This window comes from Periplaneta americana, chromosome 7 (genome assembly GCF_040183065.1).
Source record: "Periplaneta americana isolate PAMFEO1 chromosome 7, P.americana_PAMFEO1_priV1, whole genome shotgun sequence".
NCBI classification, from domain to species: Eukaryota; Metazoa; Arthropoda; class Insecta; order Blattodea; family Blattidae; genus Periplaneta; species Periplaneta americana.
In genome coordinates this window covers 7,897,082-7,924,563 of record NC_091123.1, presented here as the reverse complement: position 1 = coordinate 7,924,563, position 27,482 = coordinate 7,897,082, and the positions used below count along the sequence as shown (strand labels likewise).

Here is a 27,482-nt window from a genome sequence, read left to right as displayed (position 1 = left end):
TACAAAATCCAAACATTGCTTACAAACTATTATACTACGTACTAAAACAAAAGAATAAAGACATGATGTTATGAAATAAAGAAGCATTTAATAAAATACGAGTTGATATAATATACAAATTCCAGTTAAATAAATCAGCAATTCGTTTTCTGCGAGGTCCGTTACATGTCCATCATTTGTAGCATATATTTTTTTTTTATTTGCTTCCTCGAAGTTTAAGGCTGCTTCTTGAGAAAGCTTAATAATCAATTAATTTGGTTTACAATAGTAATTTATAGTATAAGCGTGTAAAATTAGATTTTATCCACGAGCAAATAAACTCTGTTTACTCCAATATTTTATCCATTACTGGTATCTAAATTGAATTTTAAATTGTAGGCCTTCCCTTTGTAATGTGTTGTTTGTGAAGAAGTCATAAATGAATGAATATAATAGATCTTACTGTTGACGTGTTGGTTGTCATGGAGGAAGTGAATATTTTTCTTTACGCTAAGTTAACTTTTAATTCACTGCTGTGAATAAAGCCACTGTTTAGGTTGCTATGGACGGTGAAAGAAAGACCAATTTATAAAATAGACCAGTTATGGAGAAAATTATTTACAAATGAATTTACATAGATATATCAATAACAAAGGTGTAATTAATTATAGTGTCCTGTAAAATGCATTTCCCAAATAAAGAATGACATTAAACTCTTACAAAAATCCAAATTAAAAAAAACCAACATTACGTATGAGAAGACATAATGTTGGATCGGAGGATTTGTCAAGAATTTGTTCCGCAATGTTTTAGTAGCTGAGCCACACGATGTCTCCAACCTTCAGGTTTATTGTAGATCGGTCCGTTGCTAGGCAACGCACAGCTCTAAGCTTTCGCTTTCGTTGTTCAGTGCTGATGTCACACGTATGTGTCTGTCAGATGACAGGAAAATTAGGTTCCACACTTCCACCTACTTTACATTAAAACATTTACCTTTCCTCATACATCTGATGTGCGCCCAGATATCACTACCAGCTTTTCTTAGAGTGAGGCAGCGGCTAGGACAGCCAGAACCTTCGGTGATCTTATTTTCCTACGGGAAAACTCAGAGCAATAATGTATTTGAAGTGGGAAATCGTCCACTTGTCTCTATTCCTCTCGAGCAGTTGAAGACAGCGCCGCAGCTGTGGCAGGAAATTGGAAAGCTTCTCCCAATGTAATTCCCTTAGTCGGTGGTTTTCAGCATGTGGGGCGCGACCGTAAATTTTATTCATGGAGTAAAGATAAATTTGAAAGATACCAATGTGTTCCAAGGGGTGTCCGTGGTTCAAATGCTAGTTCGCTGTTCTTCCAGACGGTCTGGGCTCGATCCCCGGGCCCATCGTAATGAAATTTGTGGCCGATTAAGCAGACATTGCGGAGGTTTTCTCAAGATATTCCCGTTTCCCCCTATCATTCCACAACACTTCTAAACAATGTTTGTCCCAGAACACGTCATTGTATTCCAAACAGGAGGCAAACGCTTTATTTTTTTTAACTTTTTTTTTTCAAAATGTCTGCCTGCGTTTGAGGATAAAATGGTTAAATTTAAAAATTTTAACAACACCACATGTCATTTTTACTTAATCATGAAAAAGAATATATTTTGATGGTGCAGAAAGTATACTGTGACCCAAAAGTCATGGCAGGTTTCAGAGGATTATATTTTTTTGAATGAATAGAGGTAGAAATGTAATATTGGTGCCACATGAAAGTAAAGCTCTCAAATTTTCTCGTTTGTAAGTTTGAGGCTCTGAAGGAAACAAAAGACAGTAATAATCGAAAAATGCAATAATTTTCAATGTTACAATTAATTATACAAGATGCATGTCCAAAGAAAAGTGCAGTGTGTTTTGTGGCGGGCAAAATTTGAATCTGTGACTCGTGTACGACGTGAATTTTGTCGAGTATTTAACGAAGAACCACCACACAAGAATAACATTCGTCGTTGGGATAGGCAGTTAAAAGAGACTGGAAGCGTATTCGAGAAAAAGCGTACTGGAAGATCATCAACAAATGATGAAACGGTAGAAGTCATCCGAAGAGCATTTGTACAGAGTCCAAAGAAATCAGTTCGTAAATGTGGCCGAAAATTAGGACGTCCGAAAACAACAGTTCATAGAGCTTTTTAAGAAACGTCTTCATCTGACTCTTTATAAACTTAAATTGTTAAATGCACTTCATCCAGATGATTATTACAAAAGGTATGAGTTTGCTGTGGATATGCTTAACGAGTCACAGATTCAAGTTTTGCCAGCTACAAAAAACATTACACTTTTCTTCCAAGTGCCCCCGTTTTGGTCTGTTGTATCATCCCTACAAGTTTGAGTATGGAATTTAGATACACCCTATATATTTTCGCCTGATTCTCACTGTAGCATTAGGAACCAACATAATTAATACCTGTAGCATGGGACAGAGAGGCATATACCCATTATGTATTCTAATCTCTCCCGAATTTCGTCTTCAAAAATCTATAGCCTACCTCAGTAAAATTCGTTCTCGAGTAGATTTTAGAAACAATTAATCATTTACATCTCTCTGTCGACGACGTACGATACATTTAAAAGCTAGGCAGCAATTCTACACCGACACTGTAATTTACACCAGACATAGTTTAGGACTTAACAATTCTGTTATAGTTTTAACACAGGAAATTCTGATATTAACTTAACAAAAGGTTTACAATTTTTTTAAAGATAATTGTTTCTGAAACAGTTTTTGTGTTAAATTTATTACTAAAATTGCTCATTTTTAATATCTGTTGGTGGAACCGGCCCAAAATATACTTAAGTAAATATCGAAGGCTTTAGAAAGCTCTCTAAAAAGTTGCTGTTGAAACCACGCTGGGCTACACACATATAGAGAAAAATCTTTGTCGACCTTACTTCCTGCAGAGCTTTCAAAATGGGATGTATGTTACACAAGTCTTTGTTTTCCATGTTGAAAGGTCATTTCATTAGTTGATCGTGTTTGCTAACAAACTTGGCGCTAGTGAAGAGTAAATATATACGCACAATGACATCAAACGAATTTTATTACACTTTTAGGACTATTTTACTTGGCCTGTGGAGATACAGAGGGGTGGATCAAACAATCAAGTGAAAGGAATTTCTAGGAATATGCCATATATATTCGACTTTCTGAGAATTTTAAATGTGTTATGAAATTTTACTTCTTTATGCTTACATCAAACGTGTTACGTCAGTCCTTAGTCGGTAAATGCATCGTAACAGAATCGAGGAAACTATTTTTTTTTCAGTTTCGGAGACTATTTGTATTGCAGACTATTTTAATTTATAGACTTTAAAAACTGAAAATATGGATTGCACTTATTATGTGTACAAGGTCATGGCCTCCAAAATTGGCTTGATTCGTGATGGTCTTCAACTGTTTTTTGTTTCTGTATGAACACTGACATAAAAATGCACATAATTTTAGTTTCCATACTCTTTTACTTAAGTACATACGAAAAAAAATATTTTTACGATTTAAAAAAAATTACTCATATGTATTTTTTTTAAATTAAAAATGGTGATAGTTCACTGTGCAGTGATGAAGCGTTTCCCTCATAACTCATAAACTTATTAACTTTTCATGTTCTCTCTCTTTTATTTTATTACTGAAACTCATATTTACTCTTTCGACTACTCGTACATTCCTTAATAAATAATATATATATTTTTTTATTTTGTGTTAGAAGGAAATACTGATATTTGACCATTTTTAAACGAATTTATTTTTTATCAGACAATCTATCAAAGGTAGAGGAGTGACCTTGCATCATATTGTAGATATGACATGCATAAATACACACAAAAAATTTCATCACAGAATGTTGGATAGTTTTTGAGTTATGTGGGAAACGCTTCATCACTGCACAGTGAACTGAATTTTGGGGGGGGGGGAAAAAAAAAAAAAAAAAAAAAAAAAAAATTTAAATCATAAAATTTTTTTTCATATTATAGCAGGACAGTGTTTTGAACACACCAATTTTCATTATTGTACAATACACAGTAATGGAGAAAAAAAAAGTTGAATATTTAAACAATTTTGCTACTGTAAACTGTACCTAATCCCTTAAATGTGCAGAAATTTGATCCAAACAAATATAACTTTTCGTTCTGAAAAATAATTTGACAATATTAAATTTGTTTGGCTCAAATTTCTGCACATTTAAAGAACAAAACTAGAATTCTTTGAATAATTTACTACGATAACACACTGCTCTCTTAAACTGACTGAGCATTTTGGGAATTAAATCAATGGCTTTCCCAAAAACACGTTATGAAATGTTTCATATAAGAATTTTTTTATCTCGAATAGGAATCAAAATCAAGCAAAATTGTATTAAAGTTTTTGTTCCAAGTACCCCCTGAAATTAATAATATTACTTATGGCTCACCCTATACATCATGCAATTTAATGACATCCATATTCTCCTCGTCGAAGTTTGTGGAACCATATAGCGGTGCTGAACCAATGCAATTGGTTTGGATTTTGGCTAGTTCACAGACAACATACTCGTCTCAAGGTCTCCACGGATCAAACGAGTTTTAATAACTAATGACTTTGATGTGCAGAATTCTGTGTTCGATCAAGTGAGGGTCCTCTTCGCCATGCACTGCTAGTTGCGTGCGAGCAGGAGTTGGGCTGTGCGTTATCCTTAGGGAGAAGGGCCGAACAAGATGACCTAATTATCTGCGAGCAGCGAGGGGAATGCAGAATGAGGGAGGCTATTGATGGTAACGAACCGACGCGCTCTCCTTTTTATGCAAGATAATGAGACGGTAATGCAAGAGGTTGGGGAACGAGGTCAGGTGCCTCCATCCCTGGATGGAGCAATTTTCAAAGTTAATCTTAAAATGCAAAAAAGAAATCAATACTTAATGTAAACTAATGGAATGGTAGCATTTCGTGAGTCTAGAGCGAGTGAGTGGCGGAGAAGTTCGCTGGTTGACATGACAACGTAGATTCTGACAAATGAAACAGACAGAAAATTTATCTGAATCACGCAACGATTTGCGACAAATCAATCTGAAGTCTATTAACCTCCTCGCTACACACATATTAGGTCAGTTTTTGTAAGTTTGGTGTTTTGTGAGATTTCAATGATTTTCTTCAGTTGGCAATGCAATTTATAGGGCACTCTGGTTATTACTGCGCATTGTGAGCATGTAACAATCGCCAAATGTTAATACAAAGAATATAAAATTGAGGTGATACTACTGGAAAAAAGATTAAAACTGCTGCCGGAGCTCGAAGAATATGTGAAGTCGAGGATGAAGGTGTCGTTAGTGAGCATGTAACACAACGATGTCTCCAGCGTTTAAATAATGGAGAAGGAAATATTAAAGATTTACAAAATCCTGGAAGACCGGAAGTATGGAATATTGATAATACACACAGGGATTTGGAAGAAAATCCACAAAAAAGTACTAGTAGATTATCAGAAGAACTTGATGCTTCAAAAGATACAATACATCGCCACATTCAGACTTTTATCTAGAAAATCATTCAGAAGTTTTAGTATTTACACCTCATGAATTGACACCTGAACAGGCTCAACGCAGAGTGGATATCTGTCGTCAGCTTATCGCTAATCCCATGGATGATAGATTTATCGAGAGAATTCTCATATGTGATGAAGAATGGGTATGTTACCGCAACCCTGACACCTGAAAACAGTGGCTCGATCCCCGTCAACTAGCCAAAGTCGTCGTTAACCCTTAAATTGACAATGTATCCTATAGGATACAACAGGTTAATAGATTATATGCTATAATTTTAATAGAACAATAGAAAAAAACTGGTAGGAAAATTAAATTTCACAATATTATAATATTGTACAACATATAAAATATGAACATTGCGATAGATGTTTTCTTTACAGTCCGATACGGTTTAATAAACTAGTGTGAGAAATGAAGTTTTGCCAGTTTAAGAGTTAAACAAAATTAATTTGGCCCCAAAGTATTGTTATGTGTCTGGTGGAATTCTGAAGGTGTGATTCACAGGGAGTTTGTTCCAAACGGACGTGTAGTCGATGTGGATCTTTATTCTGAACAGCTAGAACGAGTTCATGAAGTTTTCAGAGAGAGGTACCCGGCATTAGTTAATAGAAATAGAATTATCTTGTAACAGGACAATGTGAGACCCACACAGCTCTAATAATCATGGAAAAATCTAGGAATGGAAACAGTTGAACTGATATTACACCCAGTATACAGCCATGATCTTGCGCCATCAGATTACCATCTGTTTCGACCCATCGCCCACTTTCTGCGTGGAAGAAATTTCCAAAACTTGGGAGTCGTCGAAATGGGTAACACAGAATTCTTGGGATCAAAAACCTGAAACTTGTACCGTAACGGGATAAAAAAAAACCTCGCTGAAAAGTGGTTCAAGACCACAGAATTCAATGGCCTTTACTTTAAAGATTAGGTCAATTTCTTGCCACAACGCACTTCAACTAAAAATGTTCTCCAAAACCGACATTACATAATTATGAGACAGAAACTAAGTGTACAACGAGAAATCAGAAAATAATGCGAGAGACAATGATAAATAATGATAAGCAACCGACGGTTTCTGTTGCCGAAGTAGGAACATTTTATTAAAAAAAAAATAAAAAAAATAAAAAAAGTGACTGTCACGTCTTCTGTCTCTAGAAAATAGAGGCATCGCGCGTTATGACAGCATACAGAAGTGACGTGTGTTGTACATGCTTAAAATAATATACTTACATTGAGGCACAGAAGGAAAAAATCCAGCGTGAATAAGATGGCTGTCAGAGGGTTGAATTTCGTCTGTGAACAAAAAGAGAAATATTATGACAAGATTGCGTGCCTTGTGAACCTTCATTCAATTATCACAAGATGTTTGTATACAGCGCTGCTCTTTCAATGCCGGTTACCATGGAAACAGAGCGGGAGCTAATCTTGGGAGCAAGAGTGATTCCTGTGAGAAATTTACCGCAGAAGTGATTTCAAATGGAATGCAACGAATGAGAAGGACAGGGGTGATCAAAACAGAGAAAAAAATAGTGTTTAGTGACAGTCATCTAGCTTATTGGAAACTTTGAAACGGTTTTCAGTTCAGTGCTGGTCATCTGTTTTCTTTTTGTTCCGATGAGTTAGCTAGTTCCAAGTACAAATATAGTACTACAAGCAATAGTTTTATTTACATATCTTATAAACTTTATGCTCGACCATGCCGAAATGTAGTAATTATACACCTGGTAGCAGAACTTTAATGGACCTCATTAAAGAACACCTATTCATTACAGTTCAGGTGTTCCACCAATCAGAAAATACCATTGTAGCAATATGAAAGCGCAAGTATCGATTATTCTCGGATATGCAATCGAAAGACAACTAGCGCGAGACATTTGTTTCTCGGAAAAAAATCAATACTTTCGCGTCTGCGCACATGTCACAATTTACGAGGTATTGCACGAGGTCAATTCCGCTCCTCAGTTAGATAAGAATAACATGACTACTTACGAATAATTTCAAGTTAGAAATATGGTCTAGCATAAAAAGTCGTATGAAACTTGACTATAATGGTAATTAAGACGCTCGTATGAAAATTATGAAACTCGCTTGCGCTCGTTTCAGAAACATACTCGCGTCTTAATTACTACCATTATAGGCTCGTTGCATAATGTACTATTATAATTCTTTACCATTGCATTGCATTGCCTGACGGCCTTATCTCTACCAGGTTAAATAAATAAATACTAATACTAATAATAAGAAACACGTCATATTTTACTTTCAGAAGGTTGGTGAGAAGGACTTTGATGGCAAATCCAATCTACAGTGTCAATGATTTTAGCAATATTACGTTTTAGATACTATTTGTTTTAACCCCATGCAATTGACAAATCTGTACATTTTAACCTGATTTTATACTATTTCTTTTAACACTCTTAACTTGTTTTTGTAATTATCTGGTGATTGTATATTTATTTTTGATTTTATTTCTACATTTATTCATATTGTAGTAGCCATCCATTTTATATTTCTACTCTGACGTTGTCTATGGCTATTAATTTGCTGAATGACATTAAATTCATTCATTCATTCATTCATTCATTCATTCATTCATCCATCCATCCATCCATGGCCATTGAGTTTAAGAATGACTTGGTGAATTTTTATTAACTTGTCAGAAAAATTAAAATTTGTTCAACAATGAACAATAAGTAATAACAGTGTTACAAAACATAGCGTATTGGTATTTAAATCGCTTATAAAATTTTGATTAGTTTTTGAACTTTTAGATTAAATATAAAACAGCGTCTGTTACATCTGTTTAGGGGAAAGTACTGCTGTCCAATAAATCCACTGCTAATGAATTAGGATGGTTATTAAACGTTTATGATAGGCGAGACTGTAGTACAGTATTTGAATAAGGCAAGTCTTCCTAAGTTCGCCATATTAAGCAAATTTATTTTTAAATTGATGATGAAGTCATATTTCGAAAGTATAAAAAATTGCTTTGCAATATTGATACTAAAGAGCATTTTAAATAAAAATTTCGTAAAGAATAAGGTACTCCTTGTCGTATAAAAACAAAATAGAGAAGGGGATGCAATTGGCGAAATTAGGACGTATGTGTTTCCTAAGTTAGCCACTTGTGCGTCTGTTGTAAATTCAAATAATATTTTAATATCATCAGAGTACAGATCTAATATATATTTTAATACATAAAAAATGGTCATAGTAGGAGTTAAACAAAGTTTTATCATTAATAAAATATCATATTATGATTAATAATTTTAGTATTTTTTTACCTATAGAATATCTAAAATATCACTCATTTAAATACTAAAGTTAAAATGTGATCAGTTATTTAAACTGTCAACTATTTAAAACGATCTCAAAGAATCAGCAACGAATGATTCTAAGTTGGCCATGGAAGAAGCTGCAGTGGCGAACTTAAGAACAGTTGCAACATTTAATTAATAATGTCATAAAGTAGCACATCGATGTAGTAAATGTAATTCTAAAAAATACAGCCAGAAAGTACACAAAATAGGCTTTAAATGATATATTACACTCTGTAAATGCTTCACGTATTGCGTTGGATGAAACGGATTCTTATGGAGCAAATCTTATACCGGCAACCATAGTTAACATAGTATGGCGACTACCTCATAGCAAGAGATACTGGTAATGCACCTTGCGTATTCAACGAAGTTCTAACGCATCATGTACCAAGTTACTGGTGCCAAATTTTAGCCAAATATCGTATCTTAACGAAAATGATGATTGGCGAACTTAGAAATACCTACCATATAAGTAAATGCAGTAAAAATAAAAGTGTGGAGAAATTACTTCAAAATGTCAATTATTTGCCTCGAAAACCTGTTCGTAATTGTGAAATATAAGAAAGGCATGAATTATGAGGACGATTATGTCGACTATTACACTTTTACTACGCCATAATACTTTTGACAAATAAAACGGTACGAAAGAACTTCTTTCAACCAATCATGGCTGCTTATCGCACAATTTCATTGCGTCCCTAGCATTTGTTTAATTTTATCGCTTCCCTAACATTTGTTTAATTTTATCGCTTCCCTAGCATTTGTTTAATTTTATCGCTTCCCTGGCATTTGTTTCTTTGTTTGCCAACATTTCAAACTGCACTGGTCTGGGTGTCAAAAAACAGAAAATTACAAACCACCCCAATCGATGCACAGCAGTTTCAAATATGACTCGCATTGGCATTCAAGAACAAGAATTAATAAAAATCACTGGTCATAGCTGTGCATCTTCCCTGAAAGCCTATTTACAAATAAATGAAGAGCACCATTCGGAAATCCTGAATAAGTTGAGGAATACACCATGTACATCAACGAGTTCCACTTCTTTTACGCACACGTCCAATATAACATCAACTGAATCACCAACTACTAAAACATTCAAATTTAAAAACTGTATTTTCAATAATTGTTCCTTTTAAAATTATTCACGTTTATTTTTTATTTCATCATCCTTAATTAAAACTTTTCTAGTTTATTTCATCATCCCTAATTAAAACTTTTCTAACACTTGTTTATATTATTTAGGTTATGTTATAGCTTCTGCTATATGATATTATGGATAGTCACGTATCAGAGATTGTTTAATACTAAGATTTATTGAAAATCATCTGTCAAGTGACGTTGATTACTGGGATCCGGATAATTCGTGTGGAATGCAACTATTTTAATAAAAATGAAACTGAATCAACAAAGCCTTCTTAACTAGTAACAGTCCACAGAGTTCAATGAAGATTCCATAGTTGGCACAACTGATAACAAGAAAACAGTTAATCATAACACACTACTGCCATCTAGCGTAATATTTGTAATGTTGAAATGGTACAATAATACATTTGAAGACAGTTCTATTTTCGTAAGTCAATATTTTATTGTATTGGAGTACTTCGTTACTTCTAATCTTTATATACTTTTTTCTAATGCTGTAATAGCCAATTAAATCCCACTCGAGTTTTGATTTTATCTAGATAAATCGAAACCTCTAGTGAGATTACTGTTGATACAATTTGGCCAACATATAAATGAAATGCCAGTACTTAATTATTCTTTTGAAAAAAAAAATTCTTGAAATATGATCAAAATTCAACTGTCTCCTCTTTAACGGCGTATGTAAGGGGCTGGAACAATAGTACTGCGCGTTGCCTAGTAACCTAAGCAGGCAAGATTAGGCGATATATATGGAAATTTTTTGAGTATGTCCCAAATAAAGTAACAAAATTAAATTTGCGGAAAAGTGAAAAAGAAGAGTTTTAAATTACTTTAACAAAAGAGAAGCGATAAAAACATATTATCCTCCTACAGACACCACTCCTTAAAATAATGCTGCGGTCCTGGTGCTGGACAGGAAAACAGTCCAATCTTCTATTGAATTTTTACTACCTTTAAAATTCAGTCACCCTCTTCTGGATTCGAACATACGACCCGTGGACATAAAGACGAGCTTGGTGACAAACTAATGAGGACATCTGTAGCGCCTCTAGGGATATAAACATGCACTTTGTTGAACGGAAACGTGTACTTTGGAACAATTTGAATGCTAGGGCTGTGGTGCCTAGAATAATAAACAGTCTTCCTCTGCGAAGAAGAAAGCGTTTGCAATACCGTACGCACGTATATCACTATCATGTCGAACAGGGATAGATTCTTGCTGTGTTTCGTATTTCGACCGGCAGACTGCGTTCTGGTGCCATCCATTATACATTCGCACACTCAGCAACTTGCACTGAAAGAATCAAACGACCGAGACGGGGTATAAACATGTCTGACACCCCGACAACAATAATTCTGCGACCCACCCCGACTGTCACGGCCACTGTATTTAGTGACTCCAATTTGCATATGGCGGACCAGCTCTTGATGTTGGTGTTTACTGATCACGCGAGCGACATCTGTGGTTACAGTCCAGCCAACTGAACAAAGTTGTCGGAATGGCTTTCATTGATGAAGAAGCGCTACAATTCCTGTACATGAAATATAATAATTTCAGTAGTAGTCTGTCTGTGTACAGCGATTTCTACTAAACTATTGGACGGATTTTGTTCATATTCAGTATCTACGAGTCAATTTATCAGGGAATGATGTACATGAAATATAATAATTTTAGTACTAGTCTGTCTGTGTACAGCGATTTCTACTAAACTATTGGACGGATTTTGTTCATATTCAGTATCTACGAGTCAATTTATCAGGGAATGATGTACATGAAATGTAATAATTTCAGTACTAGTCTGTCTGTGTACAGCGATTTCTACTAAACTATTGGACGGATTTTGTTCATATTCAGTATCTACGAGTCAATTTATCAGGGAATGATGTACATGAAATATAATAATTTTAGTACTAGTCTGTCTGTGTACAGCGATTTCTACTAAACTATTGGACGGATTTTGTTCATATTCAGTATCTACGAGTCAATTTATCAGGGAATGATGTACATGAAATATAATAATTTTAGTACTAGTCTGTCTGTGTACAGCGATTTCTACTAACCTATTGGACGGATTTTGTTCATATTCAGTATCTACGAGTCAATTTATCAGGGAATGATGTACATGAAATATAATAATTTTAGTACTAGTCTGTCTGTGTACAGCGATTTCTACTAAACTATTGGACGGATTTTGTTCATATTCAGTATCTACAAGTCAATTTATCAGGGAATGATGTACATAAAATATAATAATTTTAGTACTAGTCTGTCTGTGTACAGCGATTTCTACTAAACTATTGGACGGATTTTGTTCATATTCAGTATCTACGAGTCAATTTATCAGGGAATGATGTACATGAAATATAATAATTTTAGTACTAGTCTGTCTGTGTACAGCGATTTCTACTAAACTATTGGACGGATTTTGTTCATATTCAGTATCTACGAGTCAATTTATCAGGGAATGATGTACATGAAATATAATAATTTTAGTACTAGTCTGTCTGTGTACAGCGATTTCTACTAAACTATTGGACGGATTTTGTTCATATTCAGTATCTACGAGTCAATTTATCAGGGAATGATGTACATGAAATATAATAATTTTAGTGCTAGTCTGTCTGTGTACAGCGATTTCTACTAAACTATTGGACGGATTTTGTTCATATTCAGTATCTACGAGTCAATTTATCAGGGAATATTATACAGTATATGAAATATAATACAGTCTGATCCGTTTGGGTATGGATAGCCTAATATTAATTTATTATTATGAAGCTATTATGATAGTAGGAAAACTTTCTTGCTGGCTATCTCATGATTTTTAGTAGGTTATTTTAGGACGCTTTATCAACAACTTAGGTTATTTAGCGTCTGAATGAGATGGTGATAATGCCGGTAAAATGAGTCCGGGATCCAGCACCGAAAGTTACCCAGCATTTGCTCATATTCGGTTGAGGGGAAACCCCGGAAAACCTCAACCAGGTAACTTGCCCCGACCGGGAATCGAACTATCTTATGATTAAATAATGGGAGTTTTCATATATGACAATCAACAATGCATAATCTGAAAGTACAAATGATAATCGTAGATGATTAAAGTGGCTACTACAAATCAACAGCGGGCACAATGTGTTCTTTGGTATGGTAAATTTGAGAGTGTTAAAAGAGTTCAAAGGGAATTTCGACGTGAGTATGGTGTGCATAATGTACCTAAATACGATTCCATAATGTTGTGGTATCGAAAATTTGTAGAAACAAGTTCTGTGTTAAAAAAAAAAAAAAAAAAAAAAAAAAAAACATGCAGGAGGTCGCAGGCGAAATCCAGTACGAGAAGCAGCTATCTCTTGACTTTGCCCCGAAACTCGCCAAATCTAATCCCTCCTGACTTCTTCGTGTGGGGTTTTGTTAAAGACATTGTCTATTCACAGAAACCCACGAACATTGATAAAGCCACCGGCGTAGCTCTGTCGGCTAAGGCGCTTGCCTACTGATCCGGAGTTGCGTTCGGGCGCGGGTTCGATTCTCGCTTGGGCTGATTACCTGGTTGGGTTTCTTCCGAGGTTTTCCCCAACTGTAAGGCAAATGTCACGTAATCTATGGCGAATCCTCGGCCTCATCTCGCCAAATACCATCTCACGATCACCAATCTCGTAAATAACCTCGTAGTTGATACAGCGTCGTTAAATAACCAAGTAAAAAAACATTGATAATCTGAGAGTAAAAATTACTCAAGCTTTTCAACAAATCACCCCTCTTATGTTACAACGGACATGGGCTGAATTGCATCACCGTTATGAGTTGTGCAGGGTGCGCAATGGGGGTCATGTTGAGCTCTGAGGAATCTCCCATCTTTCAGTGTTGTATGCACAAAGTTTCAACAAATAAAGTTCAGTAGTAAATGTTTTACGGTGTTTTTATTTTATCCATACCAAAACGGATCATCCTGTACATTTACATCTACATCGAATAGAAAATAAGGAAGGAAGAGCACATTTTCCTATTGGAAATCATCATTACATAGCTGAGATTGCAGGCCTATTTCTTCTAAAAAATAAAAGAAGTAAAACTATACGCGAGAAAATGAACGTTGTAAGCCAGTTCAAAACTGTGCCAAATGTACTCAAGGAAACTTTTTTGTTCATTTAAACGACTTTGTAAGTACAACAAAATCTCTTGTCTCTGAATGTCTGACAGCGCAGTTCTCATTTGCAACATGTTCACGGTTGAATTTCGTAACAAGAATGCATGTTCTTTGTGCTGGACGTCCATTAAGCAGTAACCAACTTCCCTTCTGCACTGTTTTGTCGCGGTGTTCAAATTGCTGGAATGTTACTACGATATCGCTTTGTGGTGGGTGTGGTCATAGTCCCCATCTGCGTGGCAAGTATTTTCTGCGGCTTCGTCGTCATTTGCAGTCATCGGTGATGATAGCATCAACCGCAGGCTCGTGCCACCGATGCGGACGGAGCCATAAGGTTTTAATAACCAGCAAAATTAATAAGAACCTTCTCAACGCAATATTCGACATTATACAGGAGACAGACAGCCCTTGCTGTAAGCGAAGTCGCTGCGTATAGTGGGTCAGTGTTGCCAAACTCTGAAAATGAAAAAATCGCACCGGACTGGGAAAAAAACCGCATTTCTTACCACAAAATCGTAGAGTGCTGATTTCCACCAAATTTGATATAATATGGTATGCGCCAAAACAGTAGTTAAATTGAAGGGTTCAGAGCCATACTGGGCCAAGCGCCATTTATTAAAAACGGAGAAAGTAGGGGTTAAAGTTAAGTGAATACCATAGTTTAATGAAGACTGACATATCATTTAGTTTTAATGTGTAGACTTTATGTTACTTGCTATATGTTTCCATTGAATTATACCCTTGTTTTCTACGTCTTTACATATATGGCGCTTGGCCCACTATGGTTCTGAACCCTTCAATTATCGCTCATCTGCTGTCCACGTTTCCCTAGCAACGAAGTATTTATTTATTGTATATAATAGTTTGACATATTGTGAATGCAGTGTTGTGTTGATTTCTGCAATGATGGTTCTCACAACAGAGAAGGTGTTTATTGTGGAGCATTATTTCCGGTCATACGAGTGTGACGTCAGAATGGTCCAGCTTGTACCAGGTTAAAGAGCAGTACCAGGAGCGATTTAACAATACGGCACCAAATAACACAACAATGTTAGCTTTCGTCGAGAAGTTCCGTCGTACGCGATCAGTATTATGTCACCTTGCAAGTTATAACGACTTATCTTGATTTTCAGTGTATATTTGTAATTTCAGTACTCCGTTTGTAAAATTATTTTGTGCGAGATCGTGCGTATTTGCTTGGTTTCCGCACAAAACCAATCCGCGGAAAGTCTAAAATTCCACATTCAGTATTCCCAACCTAACACACATAACAAGTTCCCTCTTCTTACCGCTTAAGTGACATATTGATTTTACTGCTTTAAACTTTTAACATATTATTTTTAGAGACGTTCAATATAGTAATAATTATAAATTGGAAACTTACCACTGCAATTTCACCTAAATTGCACTGTTATTATTGTTTTTAAATATTTGCAAAAATTAAGTAAACTCTACAACTCCACTAAAGTTACTGCATTCGTGATGCAAGTAACATTAAGGAAGCCGTGAAAATATCAACAAGATTTCAGACTCATCATAGACTGGGGGGAAAAAAAAAGACAGACGTATATCACGGCCTGCTGGAGTATAGTAAACACAGAAAACATTTTAAAGCAACAATGTTGAAGATAGATATTTCTGTTTTGCAAATTTGCCGTCATTGAACAGAAACCAAGATGGAGATTTCATTGCAACTAATTAGAAATTCCTCTTTCAGGTATGTAATAAACGATCTTCGCACAAAATAATGTACGATACACGAGTGGTATGTTTTCTTTCAATTCTCGGAAATTAAAAAAGCTCAACTACGTTTCGCTTTTTCAAACTTTTCCTCGAACATGAAAACTTCAACATACCGCTCTTGTAACGCATATTACTATTGCAGAACGAAAAGTTACATTTGTTCCGATCAAATTTCTGCACATTTAAAGGACAAACCTAAAATTCTTTCAATCATTTATTATCATAATACATTGCTCTCTTAAACTGACTGAGCATATTCTGAATTAAATCAACTGTTTTCCCAAAACACGCTAAGAAATTATTCATATAAAACAATTTTCATCTCAAAAAGGAAGCAAAAACGAGTAAATTGTATTAACATTTTTGGCTTGAAATATCACAAAGAATTCATACATTCACAGTGTTCTGGCTAAGGGTAGGCATTTCACTGCAAACTAAGCTTTTTCTTATCTTTTCTATTTCCTGCCTTCCTCTTTGTCTCCTCATATGATCCATATATCTTAATGTCGTCTATCATGTGATGTCTTCTTCTGCCCCGAACTCCTCTTCCGTTCACCATTCCTTCCAGTGCATCCTTCAGTTGGCAGTTTTTTTTTCAACCAGTGACTCAATCAATTCCTTTGTCTCTTCCTGATCAGTTTCAGCATAATTCTTTCTTCACTTACTCTTGCCAACACAGCTTCATTTCTTATTCTTTCCGTCCACATCATACGTTTCATATCTCAAAAAATAATCCTCTGAATTTAATAACATTATGGTTCACCCTCTATACTACTATTAAGTCCTACTATTACCAAGGCTATATTACTGATGAGGAACAGGTTCTTAGAGGTACTTATATTATAGAAATAACTGTACCTTTTAAGAGGCAATGCTTGATAGCCTATCCTCTACTATAGCGCATTTATATAATCCTATTGATTTATACTCGTTCGTAATTGAAGTCGTGATGTAACTATCCGATTTCTCGTTAACTGATGCAGGCTTTAATACATTCGCTAAACCAATACGTATTGGGGTAATTTGGCGAGCAGTGGTTTAGAGCGTCATTTTGCCCGTAGCATATAATATCATTTAATATAGCCGTAGTATTAAATAGATAATTACTTAATTGATGGAGGAGAACGGTGAAACAAATGCTGAAGTTAGGAGCACTAGTCTAGGATGGCAATCTATGTATATCTGGAGGACAAGAGATATAGTTGGCAGATCACATTTTAAAACTAGCAAATTTATTTCCTGGTAAAACGAATTATGACCGAATAAATTCTTACAATTACCCAGTTATACAAAATAAAGAAATTCCACTAAATACAGTGTGGGTTAAAAGTCGCTTTTCCCAAATACTTCCTTACATTCAATTTACATTTGACTACACAGAGGTTCAGTGTCTTTGAGAATAAGGTGCTTAGGAAAATATTTGGGGCTAAGAGGAATGAAGTTACAGGAGAATGGAGGAAGTTACACAACGCAGAACTGCACGCGTTGTATTCTTCACCTGACATAATTAGGAACATTAAATCCAGACGTTTGAGATAGGCAGGACTTGTAGCACGTATGGGCGAATCTAGAAATGTACGTATATAGAGTGTTAGTCGGGAGGCCGGAGGGAATAAGACCTTTGGGGAGGCTGAGATATAGATGGGAGGATGATATTAAAGTGGATTTGAGGAGTTGAGATATGATGGGAGGGACTGGATTAATCTTGCTCCGGATAGGGATCGATGGCGGGCTTATGTGAGGGCGGCAATGAACCTCCCGGTTCCTTAAAAGCCAGTAAGTAAGTAAGATATAAATTACGTGTAATTTATGTAAAATTTGTATAATGTAATTTACGCGGCCAACCTTGGTCAGAAGGCACAGACTCTCTCTGCGTCTGCTGTAGCCTAAATGCCGTGAATTCACGTGAAAATATCGCAATCGACTTTTTTTTTCAGTATTACTCCACATAGTGCAAATGCAAAAAGCTATATACGTAAAAGCAAAGTTTAGAGTCCAAAGTTGTAACCATGGAAACAACAGAACTGAAAGAGAGAAAGTGCCAACATTCCAGCACGTAAGAGAATGCGAGGTGAGCAGACATTAAAAATGACGTGCCTTGCAATATTTTTATTAGAAGGGACACGCGATTAAGCAGAGCTCAGTCTATTAACCCTGGTCAGAATTTTGGCTAGCTTAGGTTACGACCTCAACAATTATCTCGCGTGGAATGTCGGGAAAACAAAGCTGGTAGCACGTATGGGCTTCTGTCACGCCAATACAGGGGTGCGTGTTGTATTACAACCCCTAGGGATAATGCAAACAAAACAATAGTGGCTTAAATAACCCCACGGCCCCGCTTGGAGGAATGTTTGTGTAATGCCGCGATAGAGATGCTGTGACACTAAACTCTCATTACTGGGACAAAAGAGAATCTAGGGGATTGTTTTTCGGGGGATGAAAATTACGTCACTACTGATACACTACACTCGTATCTCCATAACAAAGGCAGGAGAGGGTAGTTTTAGTTAGGGTAGTAAAACCAGAGGGTTGATAAGTACAAATATATACAAAAAAAAAATGTACAGTTTTGGGCTTGAGAAAAATTTATATGGGCTAGGTCAATACATGCGTAAATATAGTATAGAATACAGGGGGGTGCATAGGTAGCTATACAGTAATACAATATAGTTTTATTAAGCACAAATGATGATTACATACCACTTGTAGTTAGAATCAATGTCATCAATCGACAATCAACATCAATTTAACTGTCTGATTGATCCGTTATCTATTGTAATCCTCATTTGTAATTAATAAAACTACAGGGTGTCCACATGAAACCTTTACAACTTCAGATGTAAGTAACAAATTATTGAGACAAGATATCTTTATGCGGTTTTCTGTGTGTTAATCAGAAACTGCCAAAGTATTTATGGGAATTTTGTTAGATTATTGAAATGCGTTTTTTGGTCGCAGGTGTGAATTTTGGTGAACTCTGAAATCTGACAGTGAAGGAGATATGGATACCTCAGAAGATGGCACAATGTGTATCCTGGTTTATGGAGACACGATCAGTAAGCCCTAATAAGTCCACTGCCAGTACCGATAGGGAACTGAACTTGCCGCATTCCTTTGCAAGAATCTGAGGCTATATGCGTACAGGGTTCAGCTAGTGCAAGCTCTTCAATCAGATAATTATCCACGCCACACAACATTTGCTGTCGACATGCTGGCTACAATTGAAGCTAAGGAAGGATTCCTTCGGTGACAAATTCACTTTTGCACACGTTCAGTGTCCTCCACACATGTCTTAATGAGAAAATAAAAAAATTGTAAAGAAAAATATAAAAATAAAATAAACCAAATAAACAAACCAAAATTAAAATTACTGCAAATGCAAAACAAATTAAATCGAAGGGAAAAGAAACAAAAGAATTAAAATGAAATAAGCGAAAAATGGAACAAAGTTTAGCAACGGAAGGAAAAGGTAAACAAAAGAATAGAAATAGAAAGCTAAACGTTATGAAAAGAAGCGAAGTGGAACTTAACAAAAGCCAGAGAAAGCATGACAGAACTACACTGCAAAAAAATAAAATAAATCGAAAAGAAAGAAAATCAAAGGAATATAACATAAGAAACGCAAGCAAAACAAAGGAAAGCAACATGAATCATGATATAATAAAACAAATGAAGTGAAACACAAAAAGATGGGTTGGCATAGCAACGGAAGAAAAAGCAGAGCAACGTAAAACAGAAATAGGTAGTTCGTAGTAAAGGAATGCTTTGAATTTCCAAAGATATAAATAATTCCGAACTTACATAATTAAAAAAAATGAACTTATATCAGACTTTCAAGTGGGTCTTTAAGTCACACGATTAAGCCTTAACGCATGCTTAAATTCAAGTTTCGCTGTGTTAAGCACATAAGTGGATCTGGCATGATTACATAAGAGTGTGTATATTAAAATAACACGCACTAGTTCAACCAAGAGCATGTGAGAATTTAATGACATTACCAATCCAGACGACCACAAAATTATCGATAATGAGAGCGTTGCAATTAACAGGTTTACACTCTCTTCTATTACTTGTTACATAATATAATATAATATAATATAATATAATATAATATAATATAATATAATATAATACATAACAACTAAGGAAAGAGACAAGTGAAGTGCTTTGTATGGAGTGTGGTATTGTACGAGGAAGAAACATGGAAATTCTGACGAAGTGAAGAGAAACGACTGGAAGCATTTGAAATGTGGATATGGAGAAGAATGGACCATGTAAAATGGACAGACAGAATAAGAAATGAAGCTGTGTTGGAAAGAATGGATGAAGAAAGAATGATGCTGAAACTGATCAGAGAGAGATAAGGGAATTGGTTGGGTCCCTGGCTGAGAAGAAACTGCCTACTGCAGGATGCACTGGAAGGAATGGTGAACGGAAGAAGAGTTCGGGGCAGAAGAAGATATCAGATGATAGACGACATTAGGATATATGGATCATATGAGGAGACTAAGAAGAAGGTAGAAAATAGGAAAGATTGGAGAATGCTGGGTTTGCAGTGAAAGACCTGCCATGAGCAAAACACTTATGTAGGCTTTGTATGTATGTATGTATGTATGTATGTATGTATGTATGTATGTATGTATGTATGTATGTATGTATTTTTAAGTTGGTTATTTAACGACGCTGTATCAACTACTAGGTTATTTAGCGTCGATGAGATTGGTGATAGCGAGATGGTATTTGGCGAGATAAGGTTGAGGATTCGCCATAGATTACCTGGTATTCACCTTACGGTTGGGGAAAACCCAACTAGGTAATCAGCCCAAGAGGGGATTGACGCCCGAACGAAACTTCAGACCGGCAGGCAAGCGCCTTAACCCACTGAGCCACGCCGGTGGCTGTGTATGTATGTATGTATAACATAATATAATTATTGTGATATATTGTCTCTTCATATGAAGCGACATTCAGAAATTAGTCCCAGATCAGAAGTTTTTCACTATGGTGCACTCAAAATGCACTCGCGATTACAAATCAAAAGAGTGGTCGCACAGGTCTGTAACTGCTCTCGATGCCGAGATATTACTGAGGGAGGCCGCGCGGCAAGGCTTATTCTATTTGAAAATTCCGCACCATCATGCCCGTGGTGAGGAGAGATGGCATTATTGGGTACATTTGTGCATGGCCTAAATACTAATAATATTAGAGCTAATATTCGGCTGTGATTGGTAGTATTGTTACAGAAGCATTTGGATTTGCTTCATCAATGATCCCCGCACTGATGTCCATACTCGGTGGACGGAAAGAAGACGTATTCTACGTCAAAACCTGTCATAAATACGCTTCATGTTGCATAAACGCTGTTAAGTTCTGCTTGGAACGGAACCCCGGACTGACTGGGCTATGAAAGGAGGTAGAAATGACAGTGAAAGCCCTGACGTTAATTACATCTTGTATATGACGAGAATCCGTATGTACGCGTTATAAATCTGGACGGGGTGTCGGGCACACTTTGCCTGGTACTTGGAACTGGTGGGCGACGCAGAGAATCTGTTCATGGAACACAGATGACACTTTTCGACGCGCAGATCCTGACGACTGTGTACTGAGAAACAAAAACTCTCTCATGCGATTTACGTCTCATGGCAACGGCTGCATGTGGGATGTGTTAAAACAGAGCAATATCGATGAATTTATGAGCCGCTGTAGAGGTGGCTGAAGCGTTTATAAATTCTTTTGGTTTGCTTTTCAAGCACGTTCGTGTTTAAAAAATGTGTAACGAACGAACGAAACAGAAAAACGCATTTGCAACATTGGTTGGTTTATTGTTAAACACAGTTATGCGAAATAAAATATAATTCAATTGCAGCGGGATGAAAATGGATTTTATTATACTGCATTGTAAGTACATTTTTCCGCACTGGTAAAATTATTGTCTGTAACGAACAGTGAACTTTATGGTTAGATCTTTGTTATACAGGATGTTAAAAAAATGTTAATACACAAATGACGAATTTGTACATGTAGTCTATAGGGTCCGGAAGTTGATTGTGATGAATTTCAGCATGCTGTTTAGAAAATTCAAAATGACACAGCATATGGCTTGAACAAAGCAATTTATTGGTACATATATATTTTAATAATACGTTTCAAGTGAATCCTTCCGTATCTTGTGGTTTGTTGCAGTTTTACTCAACTGTGACCCTGTAAGGCGAATGTAAGGTAATCCATGACGATCTTCCTGACTCATTTCGCCAAATATCATTTTGCTTATCACCTATTTCACCCGACGATAGGTAACAGCATAATTAATTCATTCGCGCTTTTCTGCCCAGGGCAAGTCTTTCACTGCAAACCCAGCATTCTCTAATCTTCCCTATTTTCCGCCTTCCTCCTTCTCTGCATATGATCCATATATCTTAACGTTATCTATCTAATATCTTCTTCTGTCCGAAACTCTTCTCCCGTTCACCATTCCTTCCAGTGCATCCTTCAGTACGCAGTTTCTTCTTAGCCAGTGACCCAACCAATTCCTCAATTCCTTTTTCTCTTTCTGATCAGCTTCACCATTATTTTTTCTTCACACTCTTTCCACTACAGCTTCGTTTCTTATTCTGTCTGTCCATTTCACACGCTCCATTCTTCTCCAAATCAACATTTCTAATGCTTCTAGTCGCTTCTCTTCACTTCGTCGTAATGTCCATGTTTCTGCCACACTCCGCACAAAGCACTTCCCTAGTCTCTCCCTTAGTTTTTTCCTAGATGTCCGCAGAAGATGTACTTTTTTCTATTAAAAGCGTCTTTGGCCATTGCTATCCTCCTTTTGACTTCCTGGCGGCAGCTAATTTTACTGCTTATAGTACACCCCAAGTATTTGAAGCTGTCCACTTGCTCTACTGCATTATTTAGAATTCGCACGCTTACGTTCTTTATTTTTCTTCCGATAACAACGCCATATCACAAAATCGAATGCACTTTATTATTCTTCATCCTACCATCATTCCAATCCACATCAATTTTTTTTAGAATCCCTATAATTTTATTCCAGTCCATTCTGTCAAAAGCCTTTCCAGGTCTACAAATATTACATACATTTCTTTATCTTTGTCTAGGCTTTTTAGTTACAGGTCTATTACTGAAATATAAAAATAAAATAATATTCAATTGTTCTGTTCTATTTTGTTTTTCCCTTCACCTATTTTTTTTCTTTTTGTTTTTCATCAGCTCTCCCCCCCTGCCTTATTAAATTTCTTATCGCTTTTCAAATAAAATTTCTGTTGCTGCCGGGGATTGAACCGAGGTCCACTGGAGCCCTACAACAGTATACTAAGTTGTCGCATCTTGACAAAAGCGATGTTTCATACACTCAACACAAAGCCTGACGCGATGTCATGTCGTGTTGGTTGCATAGCAACACTCGGCGTGGCTCGTTGCCGCGGAATGTGGCACTACAAAGCGGGACGCAAATTCCCCAGCTATGCAAACAAACGCCTTTGTGTCTTGTGTCTGCGAGTCTGAGATCGAATCCAGACTGTGGTAAGACTCATCTGCCACCTACTAATTACAAACCACTTTTCCACACCTGTGCCCGAGCTGTGCTATATTGCTTTCATTTGAAAATTACAATAAACTAGGAATAGACTATACTGATTTCAAATAACTTGTGTTCTGTTTTCAAAAGGCGCTTCCTCGTCATTTCATGATGAGGTGATGAAATGATGATGATGATAATAATAATAATAATAATATTAATAAAATAATAATAAATAATAATTATGATAATAATAATAATGATGATGATAATAATAATAATAATAATAATAATAATAATGGTAAAGATAATGCGCACGATTTTATCATCATGCCAGACACGAAGAATCTAAGCATTTGAAAACTCATTAAGTAAATAAAATAATATAAAATAAATGAATAAAATAAATAAATTGATTTAAAAATAATTAAACAAGTGAATAAAAAGTAAAAAGATTAATAAATAAAAACTGAATAAATAAATAAATGAACAAAGAAATAAGTAAATAAATGAATAAATAAGTAAATGAAATACATAAATAAGTGAATAGATAAATACATAAATGAATGAATAAATAAATTAATAGATAAATAAGTGATTAAACAAATGCATGAATGAATGAATAAATAAATTAATGAATAAGTGAATACTTAAGTACATAAATGAATAAATAAAGAGATAAATAAATAAATAAGACAATAAATAAATAAGTAAATAAATAAATAAGTAATAAATAAATAAATAAACGAATAAATAAATAATTAAATACATACGTAATATAAATGAGTAAATAAGTGAATAAATAAATGAATAAATGAATGAATAAATGATTAAATAAATGAATGAATAAATGATTAAATAAATAAATGAATAGATAAGTAAACAAATAAATCATCATCATCATCATCCTTCACGAATTAGGCCTCTGTAGACCTGTTTCGGCCCCATCTAGCAGTCTTCTTAAAGGTCTTCCTGGTCGACGATGTCCTCTAGGTTTATATTGCATCATAATTTTTGGGATTCTTGAATTTTCCATAAAACAAATAAATAAATAATATAAATGAATAAATAAGTGAATAAATAAATGATTAAATAAATAAATGAATAGATAAGTAAATAAATAAATAAGTGAATAAATAAATAAATAAATAAATAAGTGAATAAATAAATAAATGAATAAATAAGTGAATAAATGAATAAATAAGTGAATAAATAAATAAATAAATGAATAAATAAGTGATTAAAAAGTTGCCGTTACAAAGAAAATCGTAAAGTACATTTTCCAAAGAATAACTCAACTCTTCAAAGACAATGAAGAATGAACAGCAACATTTTCATAGAGTTGTCCAGAATTATTTCTGAGATAAAGATAGATAGCTTAAAAATTTTAATTCAAAATTGATTATAAAGTCGTGAACGCCACTGTGCATAAAATACGTAACCGTTAAACTTGGTTAGGCCTAACCTCCTTCATAACTCACACAAGGACTGTAGCATAGGAACCGCATAAAAGGCTTCCCACACATTACGAACCCCGGCACGCTGTAACAGACTCTGTCGTCGAGGAGTTTAATGTATTCCGCGCCGTGTGGGAGGAGGGTGTTCCCTGATCTCTCTCTGCTCTTCGGGGAAGTGAGGCTGCCACAAATAATGTGATGACGTCACATGCACGCGTCCAGGGTCAGGCGGAGTGGATGTACGCCGTTCTTGCACCTCAGCCAATTGAATACACTTTTGTTTGCACTAATGATAAGGGAATTCGACGGGGACACGTAAATTGTAGTATCAGAATAAATACCAGACCAGGGGGCAGCTGTTTGCTGTCATTGTTACTGTAGAAACGGTTGGAATCGAAGACTCTGTGACGTGTGTCCGGTCGGTACTATGGCAACGTTAGCTATATAATGTTATAGTTAGTGTATACCGACTATAGGCTAATGAAGGACCAGTGTTATTTGAAGATAAGCGGGATAAAAATAAATAAATGAATAATAAATTAATAAATGAATTAAATTAAATAATATATATATATGCAAGAAATAAACTAAAATAAATATATAAATAAATAAAAGCACAAATAAAAAAATACTGTTAATTTTAAAACATTAGTTTCATTTTTAGTATTTAATAGCCTAATAGATAAATACATACTAGGCCTAAATATATACTCGTATATATGGATGGATAAATAAATAAATAAATAAATAAATAAATAAATAAATAAATAAATAAATAAATAAATAAATAAATAAATAAATAAATATGTATAGTAGTGGCAAAAAAAACCGGACCGACCCTTGTAGCTGGTTTCAGAGCCTTGTTCACTCCAGAGCACGATAGACTGGTAACTAAGACTTTCGTGGTTCGAATCCTGCCTGGGAAGGAAACTTTTTTTGTTCCTTATTCAAATTTATTCCCAATACGTTTCGATTGCAGCGATATTTTCCTACTTAATTAACTTATTATTTCCAGAACATGAATTTTACCAGCAATCGAAACGTATTAGGAACAAATTTTAATAAGGAACAAAAAAAAAAGTTTCCTTCCCAGGCAGGATTCGAACCACGAAAGTGTTACTTACCAGTCTATCGTGCTCTGGAGTGAACAAGGCTCTGAAATCAGCTACAAGGGTCGGTCCGGTTTTTTTTGCCACTACTGTACCTATTATTAATTTTAAGGCCTTACATGAATGAATGAATGAATGAATGAATGAATAAATAAATAAATAAATAAATAAATAAATAAATAAATAAGTGTTCTGTTATTTTAAAGTTTTATATTGCATTAGCCTACATAGGTTGCTTTCATAGGAAAAGGTGATGGTACCAGTAGTTGATAAAGTGAATAAATATAAACAAAAACAAAATATAAATTTTTAATAGTGTTTTATCTACCGACGATTTCATCTGCAGAGATAGAATGCGTAGAAATTCAACATAGGTGAAAAAACGAGTCAGACACATTTTGCTTGTTGCTCTCTATAAATTAATATTAGAAATAAAAATAATTACTACAACATCTGTTAATATTAAATGACACTGATTTATTCCACTACATTTTTCATTGAAAAAATTGTAAATTACAGTATTTTTACTTGGTTACTTAACAACGCTGTATCAACTACTAGGTTTTTTTTTTCACGAAAAGCGACATTGGTGATTTGAACCCGAGGATTCGCCATAGATTACCTAACATTCGCCTTACAGTGGGGAATAGATAAGAAAAAACCCAACCAGGAAATCAGCCCAAGCGGGAATCGAACCCACTCCCGAAAAATTATGGTATTTATACTATAAAATTTATACTACTGTAGGCCTATTACAATATCGGATTTATAACAATAAAATCTGGAAATTTGTAACGTGAAATGCAATCGATAAGAGGCCCTCCACTATGCTTTAAGAGACAGTCTGTTTTACCTCCCCGGAAAATGAGAAGGCGGAAGGAGATAAAAGACGTTGGAGAGCGGCGTGTGCACAAGGAGACATATGAGCCAAGTTAGGCCATAAATTCACGGATTCAGGTCATTTCACGCGACCACTTATAGCAGTATACGGACGGCTATTTAAGATCGGGCACACAGGATGGAGATGTAACTCACAGTCATAAGAACAAGAAATCCTAGGAACCACAGATTGTAGTTTACATTCATTGTGTTAACTCCACATAACAACACTGATTCTGACAAGAGCATCTTAAAATCATCAGCAATAAGCCCCCTTGAAGCGTCGTACCTCGATACATCGTGTGCTTTTCTCGACATAGGACATAGGGATTTAACATTGCCATAAGAAAGCTATGTATAAAAACAATGAAAAAATAACTTAATCAGAGGGCCGTGTTTAGAAATTAGCAGGCTTTGACAATTTGTAAAACAAGAGAACATCTGGCTTTGACTTAGCAACCATAAAAGATATTCTCTTATTTTACAAATTGTCAAAGCCTGCTAATATCTAAACATGACTCACTGATTAAGTTATTTCATTGTTTTTATACATAGGTTTCTTATAGCAACATTAAATACTTATGATCTAGAACCAGAAAAACACACGGTAATATAGAG

At 35.2% G+C, this 27,482-nt stretch overlaps 1 protein-coding gene across 1 annotated transcript in view; it reads right to left on the bottom strand.

Moving 5' to 3' along the window:
• The window catches only part of LOC138702854 (uncharacterized), a 571,430-nt gene that overhangs the window by 58,135 nt on the left and 485,813 nt on the right, over positions 1-27,482 (bottom strand). The window contains exon 5 of the mRNA XM_069830203.1: positions 6,765-6,827. Coding sequence (XP_069686304.1) covers positions 6,765-6,827 — 63 coding nt within the window. The remainder of the gene's footprint in view (positions 1-6,764; positions 6,828-27,482) is intronic.